The sequence below is a fragment of the Atta colombica genome, unplaced genomic scaffold (genome assembly GCF_001594045.1).
Source record: "Atta colombica isolate Treedump-2 unplaced genomic scaffold, Acol1.0 scaffold200, whole genome shotgun sequence".
Taxonomy (NCBI): Eukaryota; Metazoa; Arthropoda; class Insecta; order Hymenoptera; family Formicidae; genus Atta; species Atta colombica.
Window position 1 is genome coordinate 75,000 of NW_017259295.1, and position 24,737 is coordinate 99,736.

At 31.0% G+C, this 24,737-nt stretch overlaps 6 protein-coding genes across 9 annotated transcripts; 3 read left to right on the top strand and 3 right to left on the bottom strand.

The window, feature by feature from the left end:
- Positions 1–481: 481 nt before the first annotated feature.
- LOC108687127 (transcription initiation factor IIA subunit 1) lies at positions 482–4,522 on the bottom strand. Of its 2 annotated transcripts, none has more exons than XM_018192741.1 (7): positions 4,238–4,522; positions 3,085–3,295; positions 2,397–2,720; positions 1,730–1,938; positions 1,448–1,594; positions 1,291–1,380; positions 482–1,186 (listed from the first exon to the last, which is right to left on the bottom strand). In XM_018192741.1, the coding sequence occupies exons 1-7, from the start codon at positions 4,259–4,261 to the stop codon at positions 1,079–1,081; spliced, it is 1,113 nt and encodes a 370-aa protein (XP_018048230.1). In that variant the 5' UTR covers positions 4,262–4,522; the 3' UTR covers positions 482–1,078. The 2 variants fall into 2 exon arrangements, with proteins under 2 accessions (XP_018048230.1, XP_018048229.1); XM_018192740.1 differs by having other exon boundaries at positions 483–1,186; positions 1,448–1,597; positions 4,238–4,521.
- A 1,493-nt stretch (positions 4,523–6,015) lies between these two features.
- LOC108687114 (vacuolar protein sorting-associated protein 45) lies at positions 6,016–8,724 on the top strand. 2 transcript variants are annotated; one of them, XM_018192715.1, is made up of 8 exons: positions 6,016–6,261; positions 6,453–6,651; positions 6,751–6,900; positions 6,995–7,374; positions 7,566–7,838; positions 7,938–8,102; positions 8,175–8,404; positions 8,494–8,724. In XM_018192715.1, exons 1-8 carry the CDS (start codon positions 6,169–6,171, stop codon positions 8,690–8,692), a joined length of 1,689 nt encoding a protein of 562 aa, XP_018048204.1. In that variant the 5' UTR covers positions 6,016–6,168; the 3' UTR covers positions 8,693–8,724. The 2 variants fall into 2 exon arrangements, with proteins under 2 accessions (XP_018048204.1, XP_018048205.1); XM_018192716.1 differs by having other exon boundaries at positions 6,168–6,229.
- Positions 8,717–12,662, bottom strand: LOC108687115 (metaxin-1). 2 transcript variants are annotated; one of them, XM_018192718.1, is made up of 6 exons: positions 12,433–12,662; positions 11,480–11,730; positions 10,674–10,839; positions 10,153–10,539; positions 9,665–9,725; positions 8,717–9,002 (listed from the first exon to the last, which is right to left on the bottom strand). In XM_018192718.1, the coding sequence occupies exons 1-6, from the start codon at positions 12,517–12,519 to the stop codon at positions 8,986–8,988; spliced, it is 969 nt and encodes a 322-aa protein (XP_018048207.1). In that variant the 5' UTR covers positions 12,520–12,662; the 3' UTR covers positions 8,717–8,985. The 2 variants fall into 2 exon arrangements, with proteins under 2 accessions (XP_018048207.1, XP_018048208.1); XM_018192719.1 differs by lacking the exon at positions 9,665–9,725.
- Positions 12,663–14,728: 2,066 nt separating this feature from the next.
- LOC108687151 (very-long-chain (3R)-3-hydroxyacyl-CoA dehydratase) lies at positions 14,729–17,024 on the top strand. Its single transcript, XM_018192773.1, has 6 exons — positions 14,729–14,872; positions 15,043–15,140; positions 15,250–15,366; positions 15,449–15,683; positions 16,014–16,118; positions 16,272–17,024. Exons 1-6 carry the CDS (start codon positions 14,869–14,871, stop codon positions 16,838–16,840), a joined length of 1,128 nt encoding a protein of 375 aa, XP_018048262.1. The 5' UTR covers positions 14,729–14,868; the 3' UTR covers positions 16,841–17,024.
- Positions 17,025–18,389: 1,365 nt separating this feature from the next.
- LOC108687134 (mitochondrial import inner membrane translocase subunit Tim22) lies at positions 18,390–20,211 on the top strand. Its single transcript, XM_018192753.1, has 4 exons — positions 18,390–18,859; positions 19,679–19,863; positions 19,967–20,039; positions 20,119–20,211. The coding sequence occupies exons 1-4, from the start codon at positions 18,619–18,621 to the stop codon at positions 20,199–20,201; spliced, it is 582 nt and encodes a 193-aa protein (XP_018048242.1). The 5' UTR covers positions 18,390–18,618; the 3' UTR covers positions 20,202–20,211.
- A 151-nt stretch (positions 20,212–20,362) lies between these two features.
- Positions 20,363–24,565, bottom strand: LOC108687113 (septin-1). Its single transcript, XM_018192714.1, has 6 exons — positions 24,040–24,565; positions 23,184–23,376; positions 22,820–23,078; positions 22,367–22,732; positions 22,174–22,281; positions 20,363–22,100 (listed from the first exon to the last, which is right to left on the bottom strand). Exons 1-6 carry the CDS (start codon positions 24,061–24,063, stop codon positions 21,968–21,970), a joined length of 1,083 nt encoding a protein of 360 aa, XP_018048203.1. The 5' UTR covers positions 24,064–24,565; the 3' UTR covers positions 20,363–21,967.
- Between the last annotated feature and the right edge of the window lie 172 nt (positions 24,566–24,737).

Here is a 24,737-nt window from a genome sequence, read left to right on the forward strand (position 1 = left end):
TTGCTAGAAAAAGCTAACTAATCCGTCGTAGATTGTTTTAGAAGGAATCTCGGCGCCCACAAGCAAGTTTCCACTAACGTATGATTAACAGTAGGAGAGAGATTCTTATACAATTTTTTAAAACTTATATATTCATAATTTGCACTATATAAAAATCAGGGTTGTAACGCAGTTACTTTGTTGATCATTACTTTGTTATAATAACCATTTGATAATGATATTGTGAATTTTTTATGATGGTAATAGTAACATCAGAGTTAAAAAAATAAATCATTACTGACAAGTAATGAAAAGGTTGAAAAAGTCATTCGTTATTGAAAAAAATAATTCCTTTTTCCATTAATTTGTAACGCGTTACTTTTTTACTCGTATTTCTTGTAACAAGTAATATTACGCGATTAATTTATTAGTTTTTTTAGTAATGACAAATTACTTTTCAAAATAATTTGTCATTTTCTAATCTTAGCACAATCTTAGCATTTAATTAGCATTACTGTCATAAAAAATTGCATCATCATCAAATTGTTTACTATATAAAGTAATGGCAAAATAACTGAAACATTTGTCAACCCTGATAAAAATCATATGTATTAGCCCCCTATGCTCCTCTTGACTTTCGGTCTTGAATTTTCCTAAATTCAGAAAAATGTAATACGAAGGAAAAATGTAATTAATATATTTATGTAGAATATTCAAGACTACTTAATAGTAACAGAATAAAAAAATAGAACCTAACATATTTTTAATATGTTTGTGACTTATTTAGTTTCAACAAGTAGAATTGGCGTGTCTAAATATCTCGAATATCTTGCTATTCAGAGGGCTAAAAATATAACACAAAATTAACAATATGATATTTTTAATAACGTGATAATGTTTATCATAGTTTCCCTACACTGTTGTTTTCTTGCTGCCTGCAGCAGCATCACGCAATCGAAAGAAGAATTATCGTAGAGATTATCGTTATCTGTCATATTAACGCGATTTCACGTGAACACATCATCAAGTTGCCTTTATACGCAGTGTCCCTGAGTCGAGCTTACTGTGGGCAACACGATATTCACAACGCACTTAAAAGTTACCATTCAGCGTCCCCATTTGCCTTTTGGAACACATAATCTTTTCCAGATAGATTCATTATACCGTCCTTCAAATAAAATTTCCACTTATTCCGACTCCTTGTAATCTGAAAATAAAACGTTATCGTATTTGACTCCGAGTTGAAACATCGTAATGTAGAATATTACATAAACTTTATCGTAAACTTAAACATAAATCGCTATCTTGTACCTTATCGTACTGGCAGACGACTACATTATCGGTGTCGAAGAGATCAGCAGGATCATCGTCCGTAACATCATCTTCGGAATTAAGGGGTTCCTAATACAAATAATTCTTTTATGAGATAATCACTCAACTTATGTGAAATTTATTTATAAATATTAACCTCTTCACGAGCCGCAGCCTCATCGTTTTCTTCCTCCTCTTTCTCATCTATATCCTCATCATCATCATCATTGTCCTCTTCTTCCTCTTCATCGTCATCGTCAGTAGAATCACCAACTCCTCCGTCTAACTGATTTATATTATTTTGCTGCTGGAAAAATGAATAATGTATGGTATGTTATCTATATAATATATATATATGTATACGTGTAAGCACTTATCTATTATCTTATCTTTTCCATTATGTTCTCTCAGTCTGCATAGACTAAATATTTCATTCTACCTGATTTTGAGGTGGCCTTTGTGTAACGACACTATTTGTACTTTGTGTAACCACTTGAAGAGGCTGATTCACTTGTAATGGAGTTAATGCTGCTTGTCCTTGCAGTGTAGAATTTACATGCTGTTGCAACAGAGTCGAAGCTAAATTTGCTGGAAGACCCATGGCGGCGGAAATTACCGGACCTGTTAAAATTGTATGCAGCTGGTTTGCTGAAAAGAAAAACAAATAATCTTTTTATTTATATAAAAATAGTTGTGTACATGTATGTGTGTTTACAAAAGATTTTTTTACAAAATAAATTCCCTATTCTTTTTAACTGAACTTTGTACTTTATTTTTTCTCTTTTTTTCTCCAACGTAGAGTGAAAAGGAGGAGAGACGAGTTGTACAGGAAGCTAAAAAGAATAAGCCTCAAAATAAATTACAATAACAATATGGAGACACGGTAATGTCTCGGCACTAAGACATGGCGTGAGATACTGTTATGCTCCTTTATAAATATATCTATATATGCATATTATAATATAGATGTAAATTTTTATCATAAAAATTTTATGGAATTTGTACTAAATAAAAATTATATCTAACAAAATATTAAATATATAAAAAAAGTTCAATCAATTTGTATTACACAAATTGATTTTAATGAAACACAGTAAAAACCTCACCTTGAAGAGCAGATGCAGGAACTTGTATGCTTAAAATACGTTGTGGTCCATCCGGCACGCCAGCTTGTGGAGGTAAGGTGATCTGTATGGGTACTTGTCGTTCAAGCACAGTTGAAGCGGTCACCACTTGTTGCACTGGCGTTGTCGAATGTTGCTGCTGTTGCTGCAATGTTGTTCCCGTGGAAGGATGCGTGTGTTGTTGAGATTGTGATGATTGCTGCGACTGTGCTTGCTGCTGTTGTTGCTGTTGTGATTGTTGTTGAGGTTGCGTTTGCGGTACTGTATTTCCAGCAGATGGTTGTACAAAATGATTTCCTACATTAGCTGTTACAACATCAAATTTATAGCAATAATCTATAAAATGCATCACCATTACTGAATGTTCTACACTCAATAGCAGTGAACTTGTATATAAATTATATCGCAATTCACTGTAATAAGTCGTTTGTTAATTATACATTCAATCTATCAATTAAAGCTATTATTTTTTACAACTTTGAAGATTCGAAGTCCTGAAAGAATTCAAATTTTCAAAGTTAACTTTCAACACTGAAGTTTTCAAACTTCTTAATATTCAAGCACTTCAAACTTCTTAATATTCAGAATTAATTTCAAAAATTCAAGTTCTTTCAAATTCTTTCTTTGAATTTTTGAAGTTGTCAAAACAATATTTACTATCATTGCGTACCTTTATTGACAGACACAGCTTTGTGCGTATTGATTTGAGGAACTTGCGGCTCTGGTGGATCTGGATTTAATTCTACGGCCTTGCTGGCCATTAGTTTTCCTTCCCATATTTGCTTGAGCTCTAATAAAACCTGCTCATCCACACCTTCATCTATAAACGACTCTCGTACTCCCGATATTACATCTTCTATCACAGTGTTGTACAATTTCAGCTGTGTATAAAACGATTTATGTAATATTCTTTTGATGTTGCAAGAATATTAAAAATATATACACTGAAAAAAAATTTATTAAATTTTAACACATATTTTTAGCATAAATATTTACTTACAGTAATAATTTAATAAAAAAAGTAATCATTAAATCATATTAATTTTCTTGTATCAAATAAACACATTGTGTTTACATTTAATAAATTTTTTTCAGTTCATATGCTCATGGCATATAGCATATATTTCCATAAATTATAATTTATTTTTAGCAGTCATACTAATCAATAAATGTTACATAAGCATAAATATGCAAATGCATTGCTATTAAAACATTAAAATATAAATATGTATAAGCATAAATATTTGTGTATAAATTATATTATTTCTGTATATCTTTTATATTCAAATTAGTCTCTTCTATCTAAATCCTCTTTGACAATAATCAAACATAAACTTAGAAAGATATTAGAAGGAATATAATTGTATATTAGAAATTTGCACTTGCAGATTTATACTGGCTCCAATTTAACTTAATTTAACTTCCAGCATTTCTATCAAGCTAGAGATACTGTGAATTCTACATCAAAGAAAAGATTCTATTTGACTAAACTAGTAAAGTAAACAATTGAACATTTGCTCAGAGATATCATAGTGGTAGGTAAGGTACAGCTTGGTATTTAAATATTAAATGACTGTATGTTAGAGTCAGAGAGCCACGTCGAACAACGCAAACGTGCCATCATTAGAACCTTTCAGTCCAAGATACGACTTCCCCGATGCTCCTGCAGTCGAGCGTACCGCGCCGCGGCATTCTCTGATGGAAATCGAAAGATCCAGAATAATTCGGAGAAAAGCTCCTCGTTATCTCAGGGAATCGTCCGGAATGCGTAAATGCTTGTGAAACGCTAACGTTCAGCGTAACGCTCGCTGGTTTCTACTCACCACGCTGGTCTGGCTGAGAGCCATCGTGGCGCGACACGCACGATCGGCGTGGATGCACGCCCGACCGGGAAGGGAAGCAAAACACCGACAATCCGCGAGGATGTTATCCTGCCCGCGTCGTTACAGAACTTTCAGAAGCCACACCGGTGCATCGTTGAAAGACGAGAGGAGGAAGGTTTCGGAATCCTCGCGCCGATTGGTACTCGTGAAAGCAAAATGCAAAGCGCACGGCAACAACCCGCCTCACTCCGTTCCGCGCTCCGTCTACGAAGGCACGAATACCGTCGACAATGGTCGGCAACCTTCGGGCTGGCCGTAAACCGCGCATGCTCGCCAATACTCGCGCGACCTACGACCCTATGAGCGCCCGGTCTCTTTGGGGCCTTCGAGCCGTGGCATGAGAAGCATTTATACTGGCCGTAAAGGCGCGTTCACACCTTGACGGAAAAGCGAAAAAGCAGCAGCCAATCAGAGGCTCGATTGTATATTTTGAAATGAGGTGAAAATTACAAAAGTGAACAATGATTACTAGGTATTGACCAATTAAATTATGAATATTCTAGTGAATTTGTTCACTTTTGTAATTTTCACTTCATTTCATGATATACAATCGACTCCCTGAACTTTAGCTGATCTATAACTTCGGCTTTTTATATTACCAGCGCGAGTTCTGATTGGCCATTGCTTTTCTGCTTTCTACTTTTCCATCAAGGTGTGACCGTGCTCTAATGTCGTATCACACCACGCATTAGAGAGGGCTAATTTCACGCCAATTAATTTATACCCATTTCTGGCTCAATGAGATTGAAGATTGAAAGATTGAAGTTTGATCAATCAGAACAAAAGGAATCAAAATTTCTATATCATTGATGAAACTTCAATCTTTAATCTTTAATCTCAATCTTCAATGCATAGTCTGATTCCGGTCTAAATTGAACCGAGATTAAAGTTAATCTACGTTTGGTAGAAATGGACATTAATCGACCGTTGACTGACCAATCAGGTTTGCTGTTTAGTAGAATTGACCAATTATGGTTGACAGTTTATCCCGATTAGGATTAATCGACGTTGATGAAATCAGCCTTGAGGATTGCGAATTAGAAATTAGAATTTGACCAATCAGATAATTTTAATTTTAATCCGTTTTATTCTAATTGGCTGAATTCTAATCCTTAATTTGCAATCTATAAGAATTAATTAATCACAGTCGATCATTTTCCTCTCATTCGACTGCGATTGGTCTATTCTTAAGTTTGTTCCTTTTGCTGAAGTCTTATATCTTTCCTCTTTTTTCTTAATTTTTTGGAGAAAAAAGAAAAAGGAAGTATTTATACTGGTGCCATTTTTTATCAAATGAATGACATCATTTTTTATTTATTAATGAATTTTTAAATAATGTTTAAATTAATGAATAATTAAATTGATGTTTATATCATTTTTTTATTTTACGATTTTTCTGGATAAAAAGTTTGTTCTTTTCAGCTAAACTTCTTGTATGTTTATCTTTTCTACTTTTCTCTTCATTTTGAAAAAAAAAAGATGAACGATTCAATTCAGCTAAAAAAATGGACAGAATAGTACAGGCATTACTTAATACTTAATCGCGCTGATTAAATTAACAGGAATTTGATTAATTGAAGTCCAATCAGAATGACGTCACGCGACAAATCTCGCTATGTTCGAAACGGACCAATGAACGAAGAATCGGAGGACTGAGCTATTGCGAACGATGTTTTATATCTGAATTTTATGTACGTGTTGTTAGTATGCGTCATGGTACTCCAGTAGGTTTTATATGGAGTATATGTACGACCATACATATGCATCTCTGCAACTAATCGCTAATTTAATTTAAACAAAATATGAATTTAGCATAGTATACGCGCACGTAATACTTTAATCACACTTGAAGTGTTAATCTAACTGTCAAGATGAACGTCGTCACTGCTTTGAAGTTTTATATAACGAGGATGACAGAAGACAGCGGTCCTGGTATGAAAGTTCTGTTAATGGATAAACAAACGGTAGGCACGATAAATATTGTGAATTACGTTTGTTTTTTTTTTGTTGTAACTGAACTTCTCCCCTATCTTTTCTTTTCCTCTCTAATTACATGCCTATTTCATTTTAAGCACAAACAATATAATTAACAGCTGCAAAAAACTAAAACAATAATCGACAGGTTTGAAAGATCATTTCTCTGTCATTATTTTAGACAAGTATAATTAGCCTGCTGTACAGTCAGTCTGAGATATTAATGAAAGAAGTATACCTGTTTGAACGGATAGACACCGCTGCGCATAATGACACATTGAAACATTTGACATGCATAGTATTTGTAAGACCGACAAAGGAAAATATCGATTTGCTTTGTAAAGAGCTCAGATACCCTAAATATGGAGTATATTATATTTGTAAGTAACATGATGTCCCTACAAAAATTATGTTCTTAACAAGACATTGAAAAACTAAGCTGAGAATAAAAAGTAATAATAGCTAATAAACTTAATTAGATTTCAGTAACATTATTGCGAAAGCTGATATAAAGCTTCTGGCAGAAAGCGATGAGCGAGAGGTAGTCAGAGAGGTGCATGAATTCTATGCAGATTATCTAGCAATTAATCCACATTTATTTTCGCTTGGAATAAATGCTTGCTCCGAAGGTAATATTTTTTCATAAACTCGTTTCTATATAATGAAGAGAAACTATTTAACAAAGACTATTTTTCATATTGTCTATTTGTGTTACAATTAAAGGATTGACTTGGGATCCAGTGCATTTACACAGAACTGTCCAAGGAATTACTTCTGTTTTGTTATCACTAAAAAAATGCCCATATATTAGATACCAACACAGTTCAGATATGGCAAAGAGATTATCAGAGAAGATAAGAGAAGTGCTCAGTAAAGAATCGAATTCTTTTGAATTCAGACAGGAATCTAATCCTCTCCTTCTGATAATTGATAGGAGAGATGATCCTGTCACACCATTACTGAATCAGTGGACGTATCAAGCAATGGTACACGAATTATTAACGATTAATAATAATCGAGTCAACTTATCTCATGTAAAAGGCATTTCGAAAGAATTGAAAGAAGTTGTTTTAAGTGCAGAACATGATGACTTTTATGCAAACGTAAGAATATTTTTCATTTAATTTTATATGTGCATTTGTGTTAAAATATTAGCAGAATAGATATAAATTAATAAAAATTATACAATACTTTTGAATATTTTATGTATAATTTTGATTTTTAAAATAATTTTCGAAACTTTATTCTTTATGAAAGATTTTTTTATGTTATAAAAGAATATATTCTTGAGCAGAACTTGTATCTAAACTTTGGAGAAATAGGACAAACGATAAAAGAATTGATGGATGAATTTCAAAAGAAAGCAAAGAAGCATCAAAAGGTTGAAAGCATAGCCGATATGAAGCATTTCGTAGAGACGTATCCACTTTTCAAGAAACTTTCTGGTACCGTATCGAAACATGTTACGGTAGTCGGAGAGCTTTCATCTCTTGTGGAAAAGCACAATTTGTTAGAAGTATCAGAACTGGAACAAGAACTGAGTTGCCAAACCGATCATTCCTCGCAAGTAATATCTTAAAAAACCGATTAAAAAAAATTTTATATATATCTCTTTGAGATGTATATATATATATATATATATTTTTTTTTATCGTTCTGTTTACAGCTGCAGAAGATAAAAGCACTTATCGGCAATCAAAAGGTACGAGATGTGGATACTGTTCGACTTGTCATGCTTTATGCGCTGCATTATGAAAAACATGCGAGCAATGATATAAATGGTTTAGTAGAATTACTTAAAAAGAGGAATGTTTCAGATAAATATATTAAGGTATTTATATATAACTGATGTGTTTTTGAGAAAAATATGTATACATAATATACAAATCCAACATGTTTCCAGCTTGTATATAATATACTAGAATATAGTGGTGTTAACACAAGACAAAGTAATTTATTTGATAGAGAAGCAGTTGCTAAAATAACCAAAAAGTTATTCAAAGGATTAAGTGGAGTAGATAATATATACACGCAACATTGTCCTTTAATAAATGAAACGTTAGAAGACTTAATCAAAGGAAGATTAAGTACGCAGGCATTTCCATATCTCGGTAACATGATAATGTCACGAAGGTAAATACTTATAAATTAAATAGTAAACTACATACACATGCATATTAGATATAAATTATATACAACATATTATTGTTTCATTTTTATAGACCTCAAGACACAATAATATTCATGATTGGAGGTACAACTTATGAAGAAAGTTTGGCTGTTTATAATTTAAATAAACAAAATCCAGGTATAAAAATTATTCTAGGTGGTACCACCATACACAATTTTAAAAGTTTTGCGGAAGAAGTGCACCATGCCACGAGTGGTATCTTAATGCGATATAAAATCGGAAAAAATTAATAATGTTGATATAATCATATTCCAAAATATTTATTTACTTTGTTATATATTTTGCTATTTATACATTATAATATCTTCCTTTTTTTTTCCTGTGTCACGAATATAAGCCTATTCCACACCAAGATTTTCGAACGTAAATCACTGCGAAATATTGCATGAAACGGGATATTCTTGTGGATTTAATAATTTTACATTCCCTATCTTTGTCGTAAAAACATAATTTTCTTTTTGCTAACTGCTATTCGTCATCCTCGTCATTCAGTATATATTCCATTGGTACATCTGAGATTTCGTCATCCTTTGCTGGTACCTTTAATAAATATGTATTATTTTTTTTTAATACTGATTTTTAATATTAATGAGCAAAAAAAAAATATATATATATATATTGGCTGTTGAATTTTGTGATTTGAATATTCTACACTACCATTTTTATAATAGAATATTCCAAATTAAAAATCTAAAAATAAATTTATTTAAAATTAAATGAAAAATTTTATTAATTTCCATTTTTTTTAAGTTTTGTATTTTCTTAATTATTTATTATCTTAAAAAATTATTTTTATTAATTTCTAAACATTTTATTAAGGAATAATTCTTAAATTATTTCTTTCACTTTTTGATACATCACAAGTATTAATATGCATATAAAACATTTAAGGTTCTTATTAAATGTATTAATAAAAAGTCTACATTAAATTTTAGAATATTTTATAAATATAATTCTACATCTAATGTTAGACTATTTAAATTCTTCCCCTCCCATGTTATTTACAGGAATGTAATTTTTCCACTTTAGAGACTAAATAAAAATAAGCTATTTAGTTTTAATTGCAAATATACCAACTTATCGCAATCTTTTAAGGTGTATGCGATAAGAAGCAAAAATGTATTTATTCTAAATATAAAAATTGATATTAATTGGTTAATTTCCATGTAAAGATATATTATCAATGTGCAACTAATACTCACGTTTTCTTTTCTTCTTAGGAATTTTAATAAATTTTCTGCTTCTTAACAAATATACTAGCACCTACAAATAAAGCTACTTGTAGCTTCAACCTCAACATTTGTACTGTTTCTTTTTTAGAAAGTTGTATTTATTTACATAAATAATCTTTTTATGATAAAGGATTTTGTGCTTTCTCTATATTACAGATTTTAAATTGATTATAAATATTACATTTAGCTGTACAAAATATATCCAATTTAAGTAAAAATATAGAAATTTTTGTTATATAAAAAGAAATTTTCTCATGCAAAAATTTGTTACAGTATTTATGAAAATGAAATACATATATATATATTGATTTATTGTGATAAAGATAATTCATATTAAATGTTCTCAAAATAAAGATAAAAAGATAGGAAAACCAATTAATATCCAATATAAATTCTATTGCGAGAGTCTATGATATACATTCTACCATATTTGTTTTCTCTGCATAAACAAAACTTACCTCTACAATACCAGTGGATAACGCATATCCTGTCATTGCTATTGTAGCAGCAAGTGCAGCAAAGATCTGATTTCTTCTTTTATTAGGAAATTCAGTTTCAGAATCTCTTCTTAATCTCTCGACATTTTTTTCAGCTCTTTGCTTCTCATAAGTCTGATATTCTTCTTCAAAATATCTCTGTGATATACGCGACACATATTTCACTAGATTTGTACAGGCTTTTAGATGATTTTGTAAGGCTGGATTTGGTAATGGAGCCTTGAGCAATGGTGCCAGATATGAATATATAACGGCATCTATTGTGCTAGGCTGCTGTCCACAAAAGAAATCTTTATCTCTAAGCCTTATAGATAATAATGTTAAACATTTTTGTGCTTCCGAATACACCTGTTGTTACATAGATGCTTAAAGTTAATCAAAATAAGTTTTTTTTTGCATTTAAACATTACATTCTCTCTCGTTATGTAAATATCTTCCTATGCATTTAATATATTTTAAATTATTCTGCATGTTACTCATACCTCATTTTCTATAACATTTATATTATCTTCCAAAGGATATAAAGTTTGCATTAAGGCATGTGCTTGCCGCTCAAATTTTCCTGGGTAATAAAAATTGAACGGAAAAGGTAGCGCTTTGCAGTACCACGGTCTAATTAATTCATCTAGATTTTTCTTATCTATCCACCTAAAAATAATTGAAACAATCTTATGTTATATATGCTATACAAAAGCTGTGATCTTGCTCTAATTACACTAAAATGTATTTGCTAAAGTACAAAACTTGTGAAGCTATTAACATAATTTGTGTAAAACTAGAGGATTGAACAAACATGTAATACAATGATCAGAATAATATGCATCTCATGCTTAAAGATGTTTTAATATTCCTATTTGAGACAAATAATTCATTTATCTTATTATTATTATATCATTTAGACACAAATTACTAACCATTTGTAATTACGAATTTTGTTTTGCATATTAAAAAAATCAGCTTTTCTTAAATAGTATCTGTAAGCCTTTTTTTTCTTAATTTCTCCTCTTTTCTTAACACTTAAAGCGTTAGAAAAATTCTAGAATTTAATGAACTAACATTTTAAATATAAACAATAATAAGTTTTAAATTTTGAAGATGACATTAATTTCTCAGAAAAATTTTCAGCAACAAGGATGAATAAATTAGTTATTTTTTAATAGATTTAATTAGATTTTCAATAGAATTAATAACAAATTTTTCTGTTATAAATAAATTAATTTTAATAACATTGAAATTTCATAAGCAATGAGTTACATTTTATTCTAATATACGTTTCTATACCTCATACCATATAAATTGGAAGGCTGGATACAACTTTTCCTTAAGCAGAGCATCATAAGCCATGACGTCTGCACATTGCTTATCATTTAAAGTATAGTCAGAATTATAATGTTTTGCTCTAAAAAAGGGCAATATATCTTTAACTGTATCCAAAGTACGTAGACCAGCCTTAAGCAAAGGTAATCGACCGTTTGGTGTTCTATACGGATTGCTTGCTAGATTTATTTTTAAAGGTACCCCACTGAATTTAGCATATGCCTACAAATAACATGTTACTGTATTAGAAAATGAATCATAACTTGTTATATCATCAGGATGTTACATTATTAGATAAATTAAAACATGAATAGATTAATAGACATTGAGTCTTCAATAATAAAATAATTATAATTTTTGATAAAGAATATTATGATTTAGATGGTTATTGAAACACAATTAACTCAGCTTTTAACAAGTCAACTTAGATAATGAAGCAGTTAAGTATGTTTTATATCTTTTTGGTTTTCATTTTACTAGTGTCATCCAGCTAATACTTTACTATTATAATATTCTGATATCTCTAGACATATCTTATTATTATTCAATACATTTCTAAGGTAGCAAGTATCCTTTCAATGACTTCTTTGATCAACCATAGTATTACAAATCTTTGCAAGTAAATTTTGAATAAAAATTCTGTTAAAATTCAATAAAAATTCTTCAGGGAATATCGCTCTATCATCTGCTTTCTTTTTAAAGATAAAATTCACAAGATTCTTTTATTTTCAATTAGGATAATCGCTCCGAAACCGCAGGTGCTCCAATATTTTTCAAAGATTCTTAAGTTGGCCGAAGAATCCACGTTACATGGAAAGATACTCAATTTCTCGCACGTGTTGTATTTGACGAATTCTATGAATACGAGAAGAAGAGGATCGCCGAAATTAATCAGCGTGCTATAACCTATACTCATCGACGCACCAGAATTTGCAAACATTCCACATCGACCGACGGCAGGCCCCAGTCGCCCTTCCACACGTCCAGTTGTAGCACCTCGGCGTTGGTCATTTTCGAAAATTCACATCGCCAGTAAGACTACACGCGCTCGCACGAGCAAATTCCTCGGCAAATCCCTCGTCCGCCGAGAATCCCCTCCTCGGTAAACAATACAGCGTCGCGTGGCATGTTGCAGGTTAGAACAAGTTAGAACAGCTTCCCGAAGTAACTGAATTTTTTGCACTTTTCATCTGCATTCCTTTCTAACAAATAGATTTGTTATCCGGATTGTTTGAAATCTCCAGAAACTTTTGCACTTAAAACGAGATAAATATATATTCGGAAAATTGAAAAGAGAGAAAGCGAAAATGCTGAGTGCAAAAAGTGCAAACGTTAGAGAAGAATCTCTTCGACAACGTGAATGGACTTCGTGTACTTTAAAGTGCAATATGGCTCAGCGGGAAGTACTAGAATCGTGATGTGAATGAACCTTAAGAATCACCAAGAGAAGAGATGGATTAAATGAGAATGAATTAAAATGGATTGAAATTTTTTTCTATCTGAATGCGTATTTTAAATAGTAAATACTTTTTTTTGGATTCAATTGGGTTCAATTAGATTCAAATGGATACAATTGAATTGAAAAACTGAATTTCCTATTCAAAATTTTGAATTGAACAGTATTCACAATGCATTGAAAAAGCTAATATTATTTTTATTTAGATTGGAAGACATAGAGATATGCTCCATACTAATTCCTATAAATCAATAAAATTTGAAAATCTAAATCCATTTCATTTCTATTCTTGTTTGCTGGGCAAACAAGAATAGAAATGCTGAACGTAGCATTTCAAACGGACCTTAAATAGTATTGTTTCACTGGAAGATTTTCCTTTATTTGGAAGATTTTAAAATCTTCCGATTTTAAAATCGAAAGAAGAGATTTTTGAAAATGAATGAAAATATTATAGAAGGTTTTTTTACTAATACAAATTATACAAAATACATATACTCTTCGATGAAAGGAAATTATCGATCTGCGTTTCGAAATTGTATTCGAGTACTCAGCAAACGAGAATGAATAGAAATGAATTGAAATGAATTCAGATTTTCAGAAATATTGATTCACGAATGTTAAAATGAATGCTTTTCAATTCTGAATGCATTTTTATTTATTTATAAGAATTGCATGGAGCATATCTCTATGCCTTTCAATCTAAAAATAATATTAGCTTTTTCTGTGCACACAAATACAATTGTGAATACTATTTTAATTTAAATATTGTTTTAATTTAAAATTTTGAATAGGAAAGTTTTTCAATCTAATTGCATCCAATTGAATATAATTGAATCCAATTGAATCCAATTAAATCCAAAAAAATATTCGCTATTTAAAGTACGCATTTGGATAGAAAAAAATTTCAATCCATTTTAATCCATTCTCGTTCGCTGGATAACTATAATCTAATACGATGTCTAATAGAAACTCGTAATGATCGTAGGAAATTAACATCTCGATTAGTAGAAAATTGACTAATTATAATCGATTATTCTTCTCATTTTTATTCTCGATTATAATTGTTTAATCTTCTATGATCTAAAATCTTACAACTATTACTTCTATCATAAATATCGAATTAAATCTGAATAAGTATATAATCGAATAGATAATAAATAATGTATAATAATTAAAATCGTAAATGAAATTTGGTCTCTTACATTTTTTTTTGTACGATTATAAATGATTCAACGATGTAATAAATTTGAATGTTCGCATGAGCGACGTTTTTTATGAATTTCTACAACTTACAAGCGTAAATATAACTTTACAAAACAAATCTCAAATTTTTTTCGCGAAGCACGCGTCTCATATTTTTATCTAGAATAGCAAGTTTTAAAAAAAATTAAAAATAATATTTCAAAAGTGCCCGGTTTGACGTGGCGAATATCTCAGGTACAGTTCGCTCCATAGGGGATTTTGATTATGTACTTTAAACGAGGTTTGTGGAAAATTAGAAAGTTATTAGAAATTAGTGAGCGAATTCTAGATGTTGATCGATGAAATTATAAATGTACTAATAAATGTACTAATAAATTTGCTTGTTATTGTAATTTCATCTTTCGAAATACACAATTGACTCCCAGATATGCCTTGGACAGGTGCGACCTGTATTTCCTTTATGGTTACTGGTAGAAGGTTTCACCACGCCATTGAAGGATTTTCGTGCATGCGCGGAAGATTTTTCAGTGACCTGATGAAACAATACCGACCTTAAGAATTTAGCCACTAGCGTCTCCAACGACTCCGATTGCCTCGTGCCCCGTCTGATCCTTTATTTGCCTTCACCTCACCAATTGATTTTATACTCATTCTCATCGTCCCATATAATTAAAGCAAGACGATGTAATGATTAACATACGATGAGTAAGGTTTTTTTCCATTTGATTGTGTTTAATTGATTCAACGTGCAAAGAAGAAAACTGAAGTGCGAAATAAAAGTGACAGTGCGCATGTTGCTGTAGAATTTTTAGAAATTACAGAGGTAAACGGTGATAAGTTGTCACTGATAACAGACTGATTTCTGTTGTCGTCAGGTTGCTATGACAAAATGTCCAACACGCTCACTCCATTTGTATATTGGGCTCAGACGGAGAGTCAAGTTACGCTGAAGGTAGACTTGACTGATGTAAAGGTACGTTATGTACACATGAAAGGACATACAAGACCTTTATACTTGTAAGTGTAAAGTTTTGATTGCGTTATCAATAAAAATTGTCATAATTATACATCTTATTTTGCAGGATCTTAATGTCAATCTAAAAGAAACTACATTGCAAGTTACAGTCTATGGACATGGAGCCAGAGGAGTGAACAGTTACAGCTTTGATTTAAATCTTTATTCACCTATTGATCCAAATGTAAATTAACGACAATTTAATTTATCTTTATGTCTATTTTATATAATTATATTAAAGAAAATTTGTGAAATGTTTATTCCAGGAAAGTAATTACAAGGTAATCGATCGTGAGGTGAACTTTGTTTTGAGAAAGAAATGTAATGGCTGGTGGCCAAGACTAATAAGTCAACCACAGAAGCCCTCATGGCTTAAGATTGATTTTGATAAATGGAAAAGTGAAGATATGGATGACAATGAAGATGAGAAGCGTGATATTCTCAATGATTATCCTGACATGTATGATAAATTGCACAAAGAAGAACTAGGATATAGAAAAGGTATACAAATTAATGTCACTGGCTTAGTTTACATTGTACACTTGATAGGAGTACTAATTAGTAATTTTCTATTGAATTATTTTAATTTCAGCGATTCGTGTAATCATATACACGAGATGTGTATTTAATTAATCATTTTGATGTATATTGTACCAATTTTGATGTATATTGTACAATTTTATTTAGTACAATTTAGTACAATTCTTTGAATAACATCTGAAACTAAAATAATGTAATAGAAAGTTACTAGTTAGTATGCGTATCAAGTGTACGATGTAAACTAGGTTATTAGTAATATTACAATTAATATGTTATATCTTGTTCTTTCAGAGGACTTTGCGAAGGTGTATCTAGTCATATATAATCTCTGTCAATTTGTCGGTTTTATTTATGTGTTTGCTGTAATGGCTATAAGATATTCTCGCGATGGACCAGGTATTTATATATCTTATTACAAAGTATTTCTTTTGTATGAGAAATAAGTTAGAAATTTTATTGAAATTTTATTCTCCTAACTTTTCATGTTGAAATTTATAGCAGTGAACTCGTTTCTTAGAAATATTTTATTAACACAACAGATCTTTGCAGATTCCATGAAAGAAACATATGATGCAGTTGGCAATCCATTCAAATTTATACAATTGTTACAATTTTTGGAGGTAATGCATCCTCTATTCGGATATACGAAGAACAGCGTACTAGTGTCTTTGTTACAAACGGGAGGTAGAGCATTCATACTGTTCTTCATGATCGACGCTGAGTCTCGTATGCAAACCAAACCGGTCATTTTCTATCTGTTTCTGATATGGAGCACAGTAGAAATAATCAGATATCCGTATTACATCACGCAACTGTTGAACATTCAGATAACTTTCTTAACGTGGCTGAGATACACAATATGGATACCGTTGTATCCGCTCGGCTTCGTATGCGAGGGTATTATAATGCTACGAAATATTCCATACTTCGAGGAAACACAGAAGTTCACAATTTCTTTGCCAAACAGTTATAATTTTGCTCTTCACTTCCCGTCTCTAATAAGACTTTATTTACTCTTCTTATTCATGCCTGGAATATATACGGTAATGTCTCGAATGAATCAGCTGCGCTTCAGAAAACTTAACAATAAGTCTAATATTAAGAAGAAGTACAACTGATTTCGCGGGATAGATAATCTTCAGGCTTGTATTCCTCTTTTTATCTATAGTCTCATCTATAGTCTATTGCGCAGAAGATATAGGTAATAAAAAAAGCGTGAGACGCATAGAAGGCATAATAAGCTCTGTTTAGCATATACAGTTTTTATAATAACGTAATTTTGTATAGATATTTATATCGCTTCCAAGGATAAATATTTATCAAGAATATAATTTAAATGTTATTTTATTTTAATTTAAAGATTGCAATTTTATTTTCGTGGGTTTGTTATTTAGTATATAATTAAATGCTACGTAATGAATAGAATATAGTATACAGTGTATATATTTTTATTTGCATATATGCTGTTATAATAAGAACAAAGAAAATTTGCGATATAGATATCATCTCATTCAACGATTATACAATATAAACATTCTATTTGTATCTGATTGTATTTCGTATAACAAATAGCGTTACTAAAATTTGATTTTTTTTAAATATCTATATAAATAGATATCTTAAATATAAACCTGTATATGACAGAATAAAATAAATCATGTAAATAGGTGTGATTAAATTTTGTTTTTTTGGGTCTCTATGTTTGTAATAACAAAAATATACAACTGATATACAAATCGTAAACATACATCTAATGACAAATTAATAAATATTAATTATGCAAAATATTATTAATTGCTATATGTATATTGCAATAAAATTTGAAAAGTGCTCAAAAAGAAAAATATGATTTACGATTCTTATCGCATTAATACAGTATAGACGATAAAAAAAGTTTGCTTATTAGTATTTAAAAATTATAAATATTATTCTACCTATTTCATTTTAAGTTTCAAAAGTATACACTAATTTAGCTTTATAAAAAAGACCTTATAATAATATTAGTATAATTTTAAAATAATAATAAACAAATTTTATATTGTCTGTATTAATAGAGTAAGCGTTAATTATATCAGTAAATACTAATAAATCATAAAACAATCAATAATATGTTGTTAATTTATGATCTTATTCCAGCCTCCTAAAAAGAAGTAATATCTAGTAACTTTAATTTTTAAAAATATTTTCATTGAATACAAATGACTACCGTCGTGATATTTATTTTGATACTTTTATATTATTATTTATATTATATTATTATACTGTTATAAGACGATGGGAGTGGTGTTTGGCTAAAGTGAGAATAAAACAGTTTATTTACTGAAATAGACCTAATTATTTTATTTAAATAAAAAAATTGAAAGGAAATGCAAAAAATGTTGAATTACAAAGTTGACGAAGTCTGTTATTTTTAGTTTGCACAGTTCATCTTTTTTTCTTTCAGTATGAAAAAGAAGGAAGGAATTATGTGAGAAGTTCAGCTAAAAAGAGATTTATTAGATAATTTGAATTTTGTTTCAAAGAAAGATCGATATTGTTGATCGATCGATATTCCTTTTTTATCGATATATATCGTTATTAATTGCGACTATTTTCAATCTCTTGACAGAGAAATTTTTGGTTAGGAAACAAGCATGGTAAACACGTTGTCTGCAACCGAATGCATGTGATTTATCATTTGTGATTGATTTAATGAAATTTAATTTTAACGTGCGTAATTTTATTCCAAACATATGCGACGCAACGTTTAATTTATCCGCATTTCAAATCATTCCGTTATGATCCGATTTAATGCGGCGAGATGAGTTTTATAGCCAGTGGCTATTTTGGAACTCGTTATGTTGTGACGTGATGTAAGTTAATTTTCGGGACTTAAATTATCGCAAACATTATAAAAATGTATCCAGTTGATCTAACAAAGACGATTCCACCGGCGATTGCCGATAAGAAGGTATTCCTGAGCGACGCCGATCTTGACAAGATCGCCCTGTTCCTCGTTGGTAATCAGCAACGCTTCAGAGAAAACATTATAATCCCCAGAATGCTGGGACCTGTACAGATAAAGACCATCGAGGAGAAGAGAATAGATAGCGTGATGGAAAGCTGTGCTTTTAAGAGCATTATGAGTTGTGTTTTAGGTATGCTTTTTCATCACTCCTTTCTTATGAACAAATATCAAAATATCATTACAAATTATAAATATATAATTCTTTGCATATTTATATGTCAAATAAGGGTCTACCTAGACAAGCTTGTATAACTGCATTTAATAAACCAAACTACAACCATTTAATAAACATCAAGTAACAGTAACATAATGAATGCTTTCCAGCAAGAGACAGATGACACAGTCAGTCATTCTATCTTTATTGTTTGCTAATGTTAAACAAAGATGAAATGATCACTATATTATACTGTGTCTCTTACTGGAAAGCACCAATAATATCAGTGTTATAATTTCCTTAACAATGTAATTATTATGTTCGTGTGTTACATTACATTTATATTGTTGAAAATTATAATATTGATGAGTTACTGTTAGTATTTACTGGACATAAAGAAAATGATTTAATTTAATTTTATGTACAACCTTATCATAGAAATGTAATTGGATAATTTTCTTTATGCATATAATTATGCAATTACAATACATGTTTGAATAGATTCTTTAAACCTGGTTCCAAAGTAAGATTTTAAATTCTGATTTAACTTACTGTTTATCTTTTTCTCATTTTTATAATTAGAAAAAAATCTTTATTATTTACAGGAATTTATAGGATATTCTAAAAATAATATCCAATTATATATTTAATTGTATTTTTGGAATCTTTTTTAGATTTTTCATAATAATAAAGATTTTTTTAATTCAATTATCTGTGAGAAATAATTTAGACTGCAAAGAATGAGATTACAATGATCAAAGTTATATCATGTTAATTGAAATATTCATCTTTTAGGATATGGTTTGGGAGCAGCTATTGGATTATTTTCTTCCAGTGTGAATCCCAATGTAGCGAGCGTTGAGAGGCAACAGAGCGCACGAGAAATATTAAAGGAAATGAAAATCACAACCCTTAGCTATGCGAAGAACTTCGCGGTTGTCGGATGCATATTCTCTGCTATCGAGTGTACAATAGAATCGGTAATGCTCCAGATATGCGCGTTAAAAATCTTATTTTTAGATATAATAATCTGCTCGCACAATATTTTCTATAGCACATTGTTAAACGTTGTCTTGATTTCAGTACAGAGGTAAAACTGACTGGAAAAATGGCACATATGCAGGTGGTTTGACGGGCGGATTAATTGGCTTAAGAGGTATTTATAATTTCTTCATGCATTATAACTATTAATGTTTTTGAATTTGATTGATTATTATTAATCTTATTCCTTGCAGCCGGTATAAAAGCGGGCATAGTCGGTGCCGCAGGCTTTGCAGCATTCTCAACGGCGATAGACTATTACATGCATAGATCTTAGACTGCATAGCACAGATTGTTAAAAGATATATATTTGTATAAAAGAGATATAAAAATTTATCTAATTACGTATCTATACAATTCCTGTATAAAAACATGGAAATGTTTTAGTGTAAATATGTTCGTAAAACTAGTATCGTGTGACTGAATTAAAAGCGTAAAATATATTGCCTTTTTTAATTAATTTACGATCTAATATTTATCCAATTTCATGTTGTCGAATACGAAATTCTCTTTCTTATATGTAATTATATGTAATCACATTTTTATGTTTCGTTGTATTGCATGAAACAATTCGCACAAAGAGATGTTCGTATGTGATACACGTAGAAAATTCCTAAATCTGTAGTCACATTTATCTTAAACATTATGTTTTTATCATGTATGACGAATATAATATATAGGAATATTTAGGAATACATTTATCGTTTACATGTTTTGTGAACTATATGCGTGACGAAGAACAAAGAAGTTAGGAGAGAATGGCCAACTGTAAAAAAAATATATATATATACTGTTATAAATTTAAAATTAACTTTGGATTGATATTAGTCTCTCTTTTAAAAAATGGTTTGGCACATTCACTCTTTGCTTCTAAGTTGCTTAACATTAATAATTATACGCAATTGCCTTTAGATAATCTGGCGCGATCAGTTCCGATGTTTTTACTCGAGGATTGCATCAGCCTTTTAAAATTTTTTATATATTTGTCCTACATGAATTCAATGAGATTTTTTATTCAATCAGCAATATTATAGTTTTATCTATAACTTATTATGAATATATTGCCCAGTTGTGGAAGCGATTCTTTTAAAGTAAATGAAGTGTTTACACAACAAATTGTTTGCATAATTGTATACGAAAAAGTTTGCATCTCTAACATGTTGATATCCTACTGTGATAGTGAGATAGATAAAAATTGCAAGGCACTTTTTTTCATAATTTTTTTCTATTGAATGATTATCTGAGATAAAATTCCTATATTTTACGTCATGTATATAAGATATCTAATATTTTCTTTTGATAAAGGATGCTGCATGGACAGCTGAGCGCATACTATTTTTAGTTATTAAAGTTAGCTTACATCAGATATCTGCTTTTGCAATTTTGTTTCGTTGGTCTTGTTTTACTTATGCAATAAAACCTTATCTTATATTCTTATTATGTCTATGCAAAATGCACGATACGAATAAAACATTCGATAATTTGTCAATAATTAAGACATCACATGAGAAACTATCGAATCAAAGACAAATACATTTCTTTGTCATAAAACAAAAATGAATCCAAATAAGATTCCCAGCAAGTATTCGCACAGTAAAATCTTCGAAATAGAACGATTCGAATAAGTTTTGTTAAAAAAGAAACAAATTACTTAAGTGCCTTACCTGTAAACCTTGGATATGCAAACATTTGTTTCATACTGTATCGTGATTTCAGACCGATTTTATTAGTCTACTCGTTCTGGATGAGGCATTGGATGTCGTAACAGAGCCATCGAGAGTCTTCACATCGACAATCAAAAGTTAATACTACGTAGAAACATTAGTATCGTTATACTCTTATATGCCTATAAAACGCGTGGTGCGTATCAAAATGAGATTTCCCTAATAAAAAACGAGTTTAGAAAAATATTACGGTTGAAATCAAGACCCCTAATCGTGTAAGTCATTAATAAAAAAAGTTTTATAAATTATTTTGGCACTCGCGTAACAATGAGGAGTCTTTTCCTTCATTTCATACGTCAGTACACAAACGCATATTCGATCAAGGTTGCTGTTGTTGCATCTGCGCTTGCATCACAGCCAGCAATTCTTGCATGTGTCGTATTTCTGCTTCCTTCTCTTGCAAAATGCGATCCTTCTCCGACACGGTGCTGTTCTTGTCAGGTTCCGTGATACTGTAAAGAAAGAAACGAAAGTCGAAATAACGCTCATAAATACAATATCATAAAATGAAATATTTATACTCACGTTGTTTGACGTCGGGGCGGCACTGGAGCTCCCTTTGCCAATCTTTCGCTACGGTAATTCTCGTAATGTACTTCTTGCGTTACCTCCTGTAAATCTTGCATATGCGTGCTATAAAGAAAATATATATCAATATTTATGTATATCAACGTAAACATCGTAATAAAATAAATATCATAATAAAACAACAACTTACATCAGCATTGTCCTCAACTTGATAAAATCGCAATGATCCGGATTCTCCACTTCGACAACACCCCATGGATACAGTCGACCACGTACTCTCTTTCCTTTGACTTCAAGCAAGGTATTTGCACCACACACTGCAAACGGGACAGCTTCTTTCAACTGACGTACTTGTTCCTTGTAATCCTCATCCTCGTCACTATCACAGTCCGGTAAAGGATATATTTTGATTCCATTGCCTTCAATTTCCTCCATAACTCTTTTTTTCAGGCGCAAAACTTCTTTTTTAGTAAGTACATCAGCTTTCGCTATTACAGGTACTATATTAACTTTGTTATGAAGTTGTTTCATAAACTCGATATCCAATGGCTTTAACCTGGTAACAAGAGGGAAAAAAAGAATCGATTATATTATTTGCTTCATGTTTTAACTCTAAACAATTATTTTAATTTTAACAATGTACCCATGGCCAAATGGAGAAATGAAATAGAAACAACAATGTATTCTATTATCTACGATATTCCTCCTGTTTAGACCACTTTCGTCACGAAGAAATCTCTCAAACTGATCGTCTATGTATTGAATAATAGCTCGGAAACTATCCGTATTATCAATTGCATCTCCATAACCAGGTGTATCGACGACTGTTAATCTAAGTTTCACGCCCCTTTCTTCAATCTCAACCGTTGAAGCATCAAGTTTGACGGTTTGATTTGTTTTCTCTATTCATAAGAGTATAAATAGATATTTTAATTATATAGAAATTTGTAAAAATCACATATTTGCATGTTACATGTGTGAAATAAAAGTAAATAATTTTTGCTTACCGACTGCATCAGGAATTATTCGTTCGGGGTACAAATCCGTGAGGAACAAACTGTTTACCAAGGTGGACTTTCCAAGGCCAGACTCTCCTACAACCATAAGTGTGAACTCAAAGCCCTTCTTCACAGATTTCCGATGTACTTGATTCGGCAAATTTGCGAAGCCCACGTACCCAGGTGTCTCCAGGCTCGCAAACTGGAAAAGAATGTTCCAGAATTATTTACAGTATCTTTAGATTTGTTTCTTTGATGTCAATTTTCACCAATGTAGATTAATTTTAATCTTGAATCCTACTCATTCTTCAGCTTTTTCTAATTCTAAAAATTACAAAAAGACAAAGAATAAGTTAACCCAAGATTAAAATTAATTTACATTAGAAAACAGCAATTTTGCTGATGCCTATTTGTAAACTACTATAGTCTATTGTATTATATTTTATGCTTATGTCTACTCTGTTAACATGTAGTCTTTTTCATAAAGCTTTGCAATAAACTAAATTAAATTAAATTAAATTAAAAACTGAATTAACTGACATTAACCGAATTTATTTTGCATCCTTCAGTTTTCTTTTCTTTCTTGGAAAAAAAAGTATTGAAAGATTTGTTATTATTAATAAATATAATTACACTCTATTATTCAATGTTGGCTCTCATTTGCAATTTAAATTAATTTTGTTAGATTTACTCATTACAGCCTACATTTCCAATTTTGTTATTGCGAATAATTACCATGAATTTATATCTAGCGATCAATATTTTTCATTTACCAGTCACGCAAATTTTTTTTATACGCAAAGACTTAATTAACCTTAATGGCAGGCATTACGATTCATGTGACACATAAGGCGGAGGCACTTACCGTTTTCACGCTCTCGCTCGACATGTCAGATGCGTAAATCCGTAAACAAGCTCTATGTCTCTACTGAAGGTCGCGGTCAATTCTAGACCGCTATTTCTAGATCGACGCAGCTGCGAACAAAAATGTATGGCAAGACGCGGCGATGGGACGCACGGATACACCCTAATACGCGTGCACGACGGGGAAACAGGTTACTTCGATTTCAAATGTATTCGACTTCGAACCGCATTGTTGAACTCAATATCACTCGATACGTGGCACGTTTCGCCACGATTTAATCGGCTACGGTAGCTACTGAAAGCGTCGCGTGGTCGCACCGTATCCAAGCACGACGGCGAGTCGGGAAAGTCTCGAGGGCGGCGCAGTGCGAATTATACAGAATATCGCATTGTGGATAGGGAGGGGAGATACGATGAATCGGAATAAGTTGAGGCGTGGCAACCGAACAGCTGAACGGCATTCCATTACGTACTCGCAAAAAGTCACGTTGCGATCTCATATATCGACTAGGATGGTCCACGATGATGTATCGACATTAGCAAAGAAACTATCAATTAAATTAAAATATATGTATGTACAATTTGTAAATAATGATGTATCAATAAATTTCATACATACACACTACACACAAAAAATTGTTTTACTTTTTAACATATTATTTATATTTAAGCAGACAGAATTCAATAAAGCGCAGAATT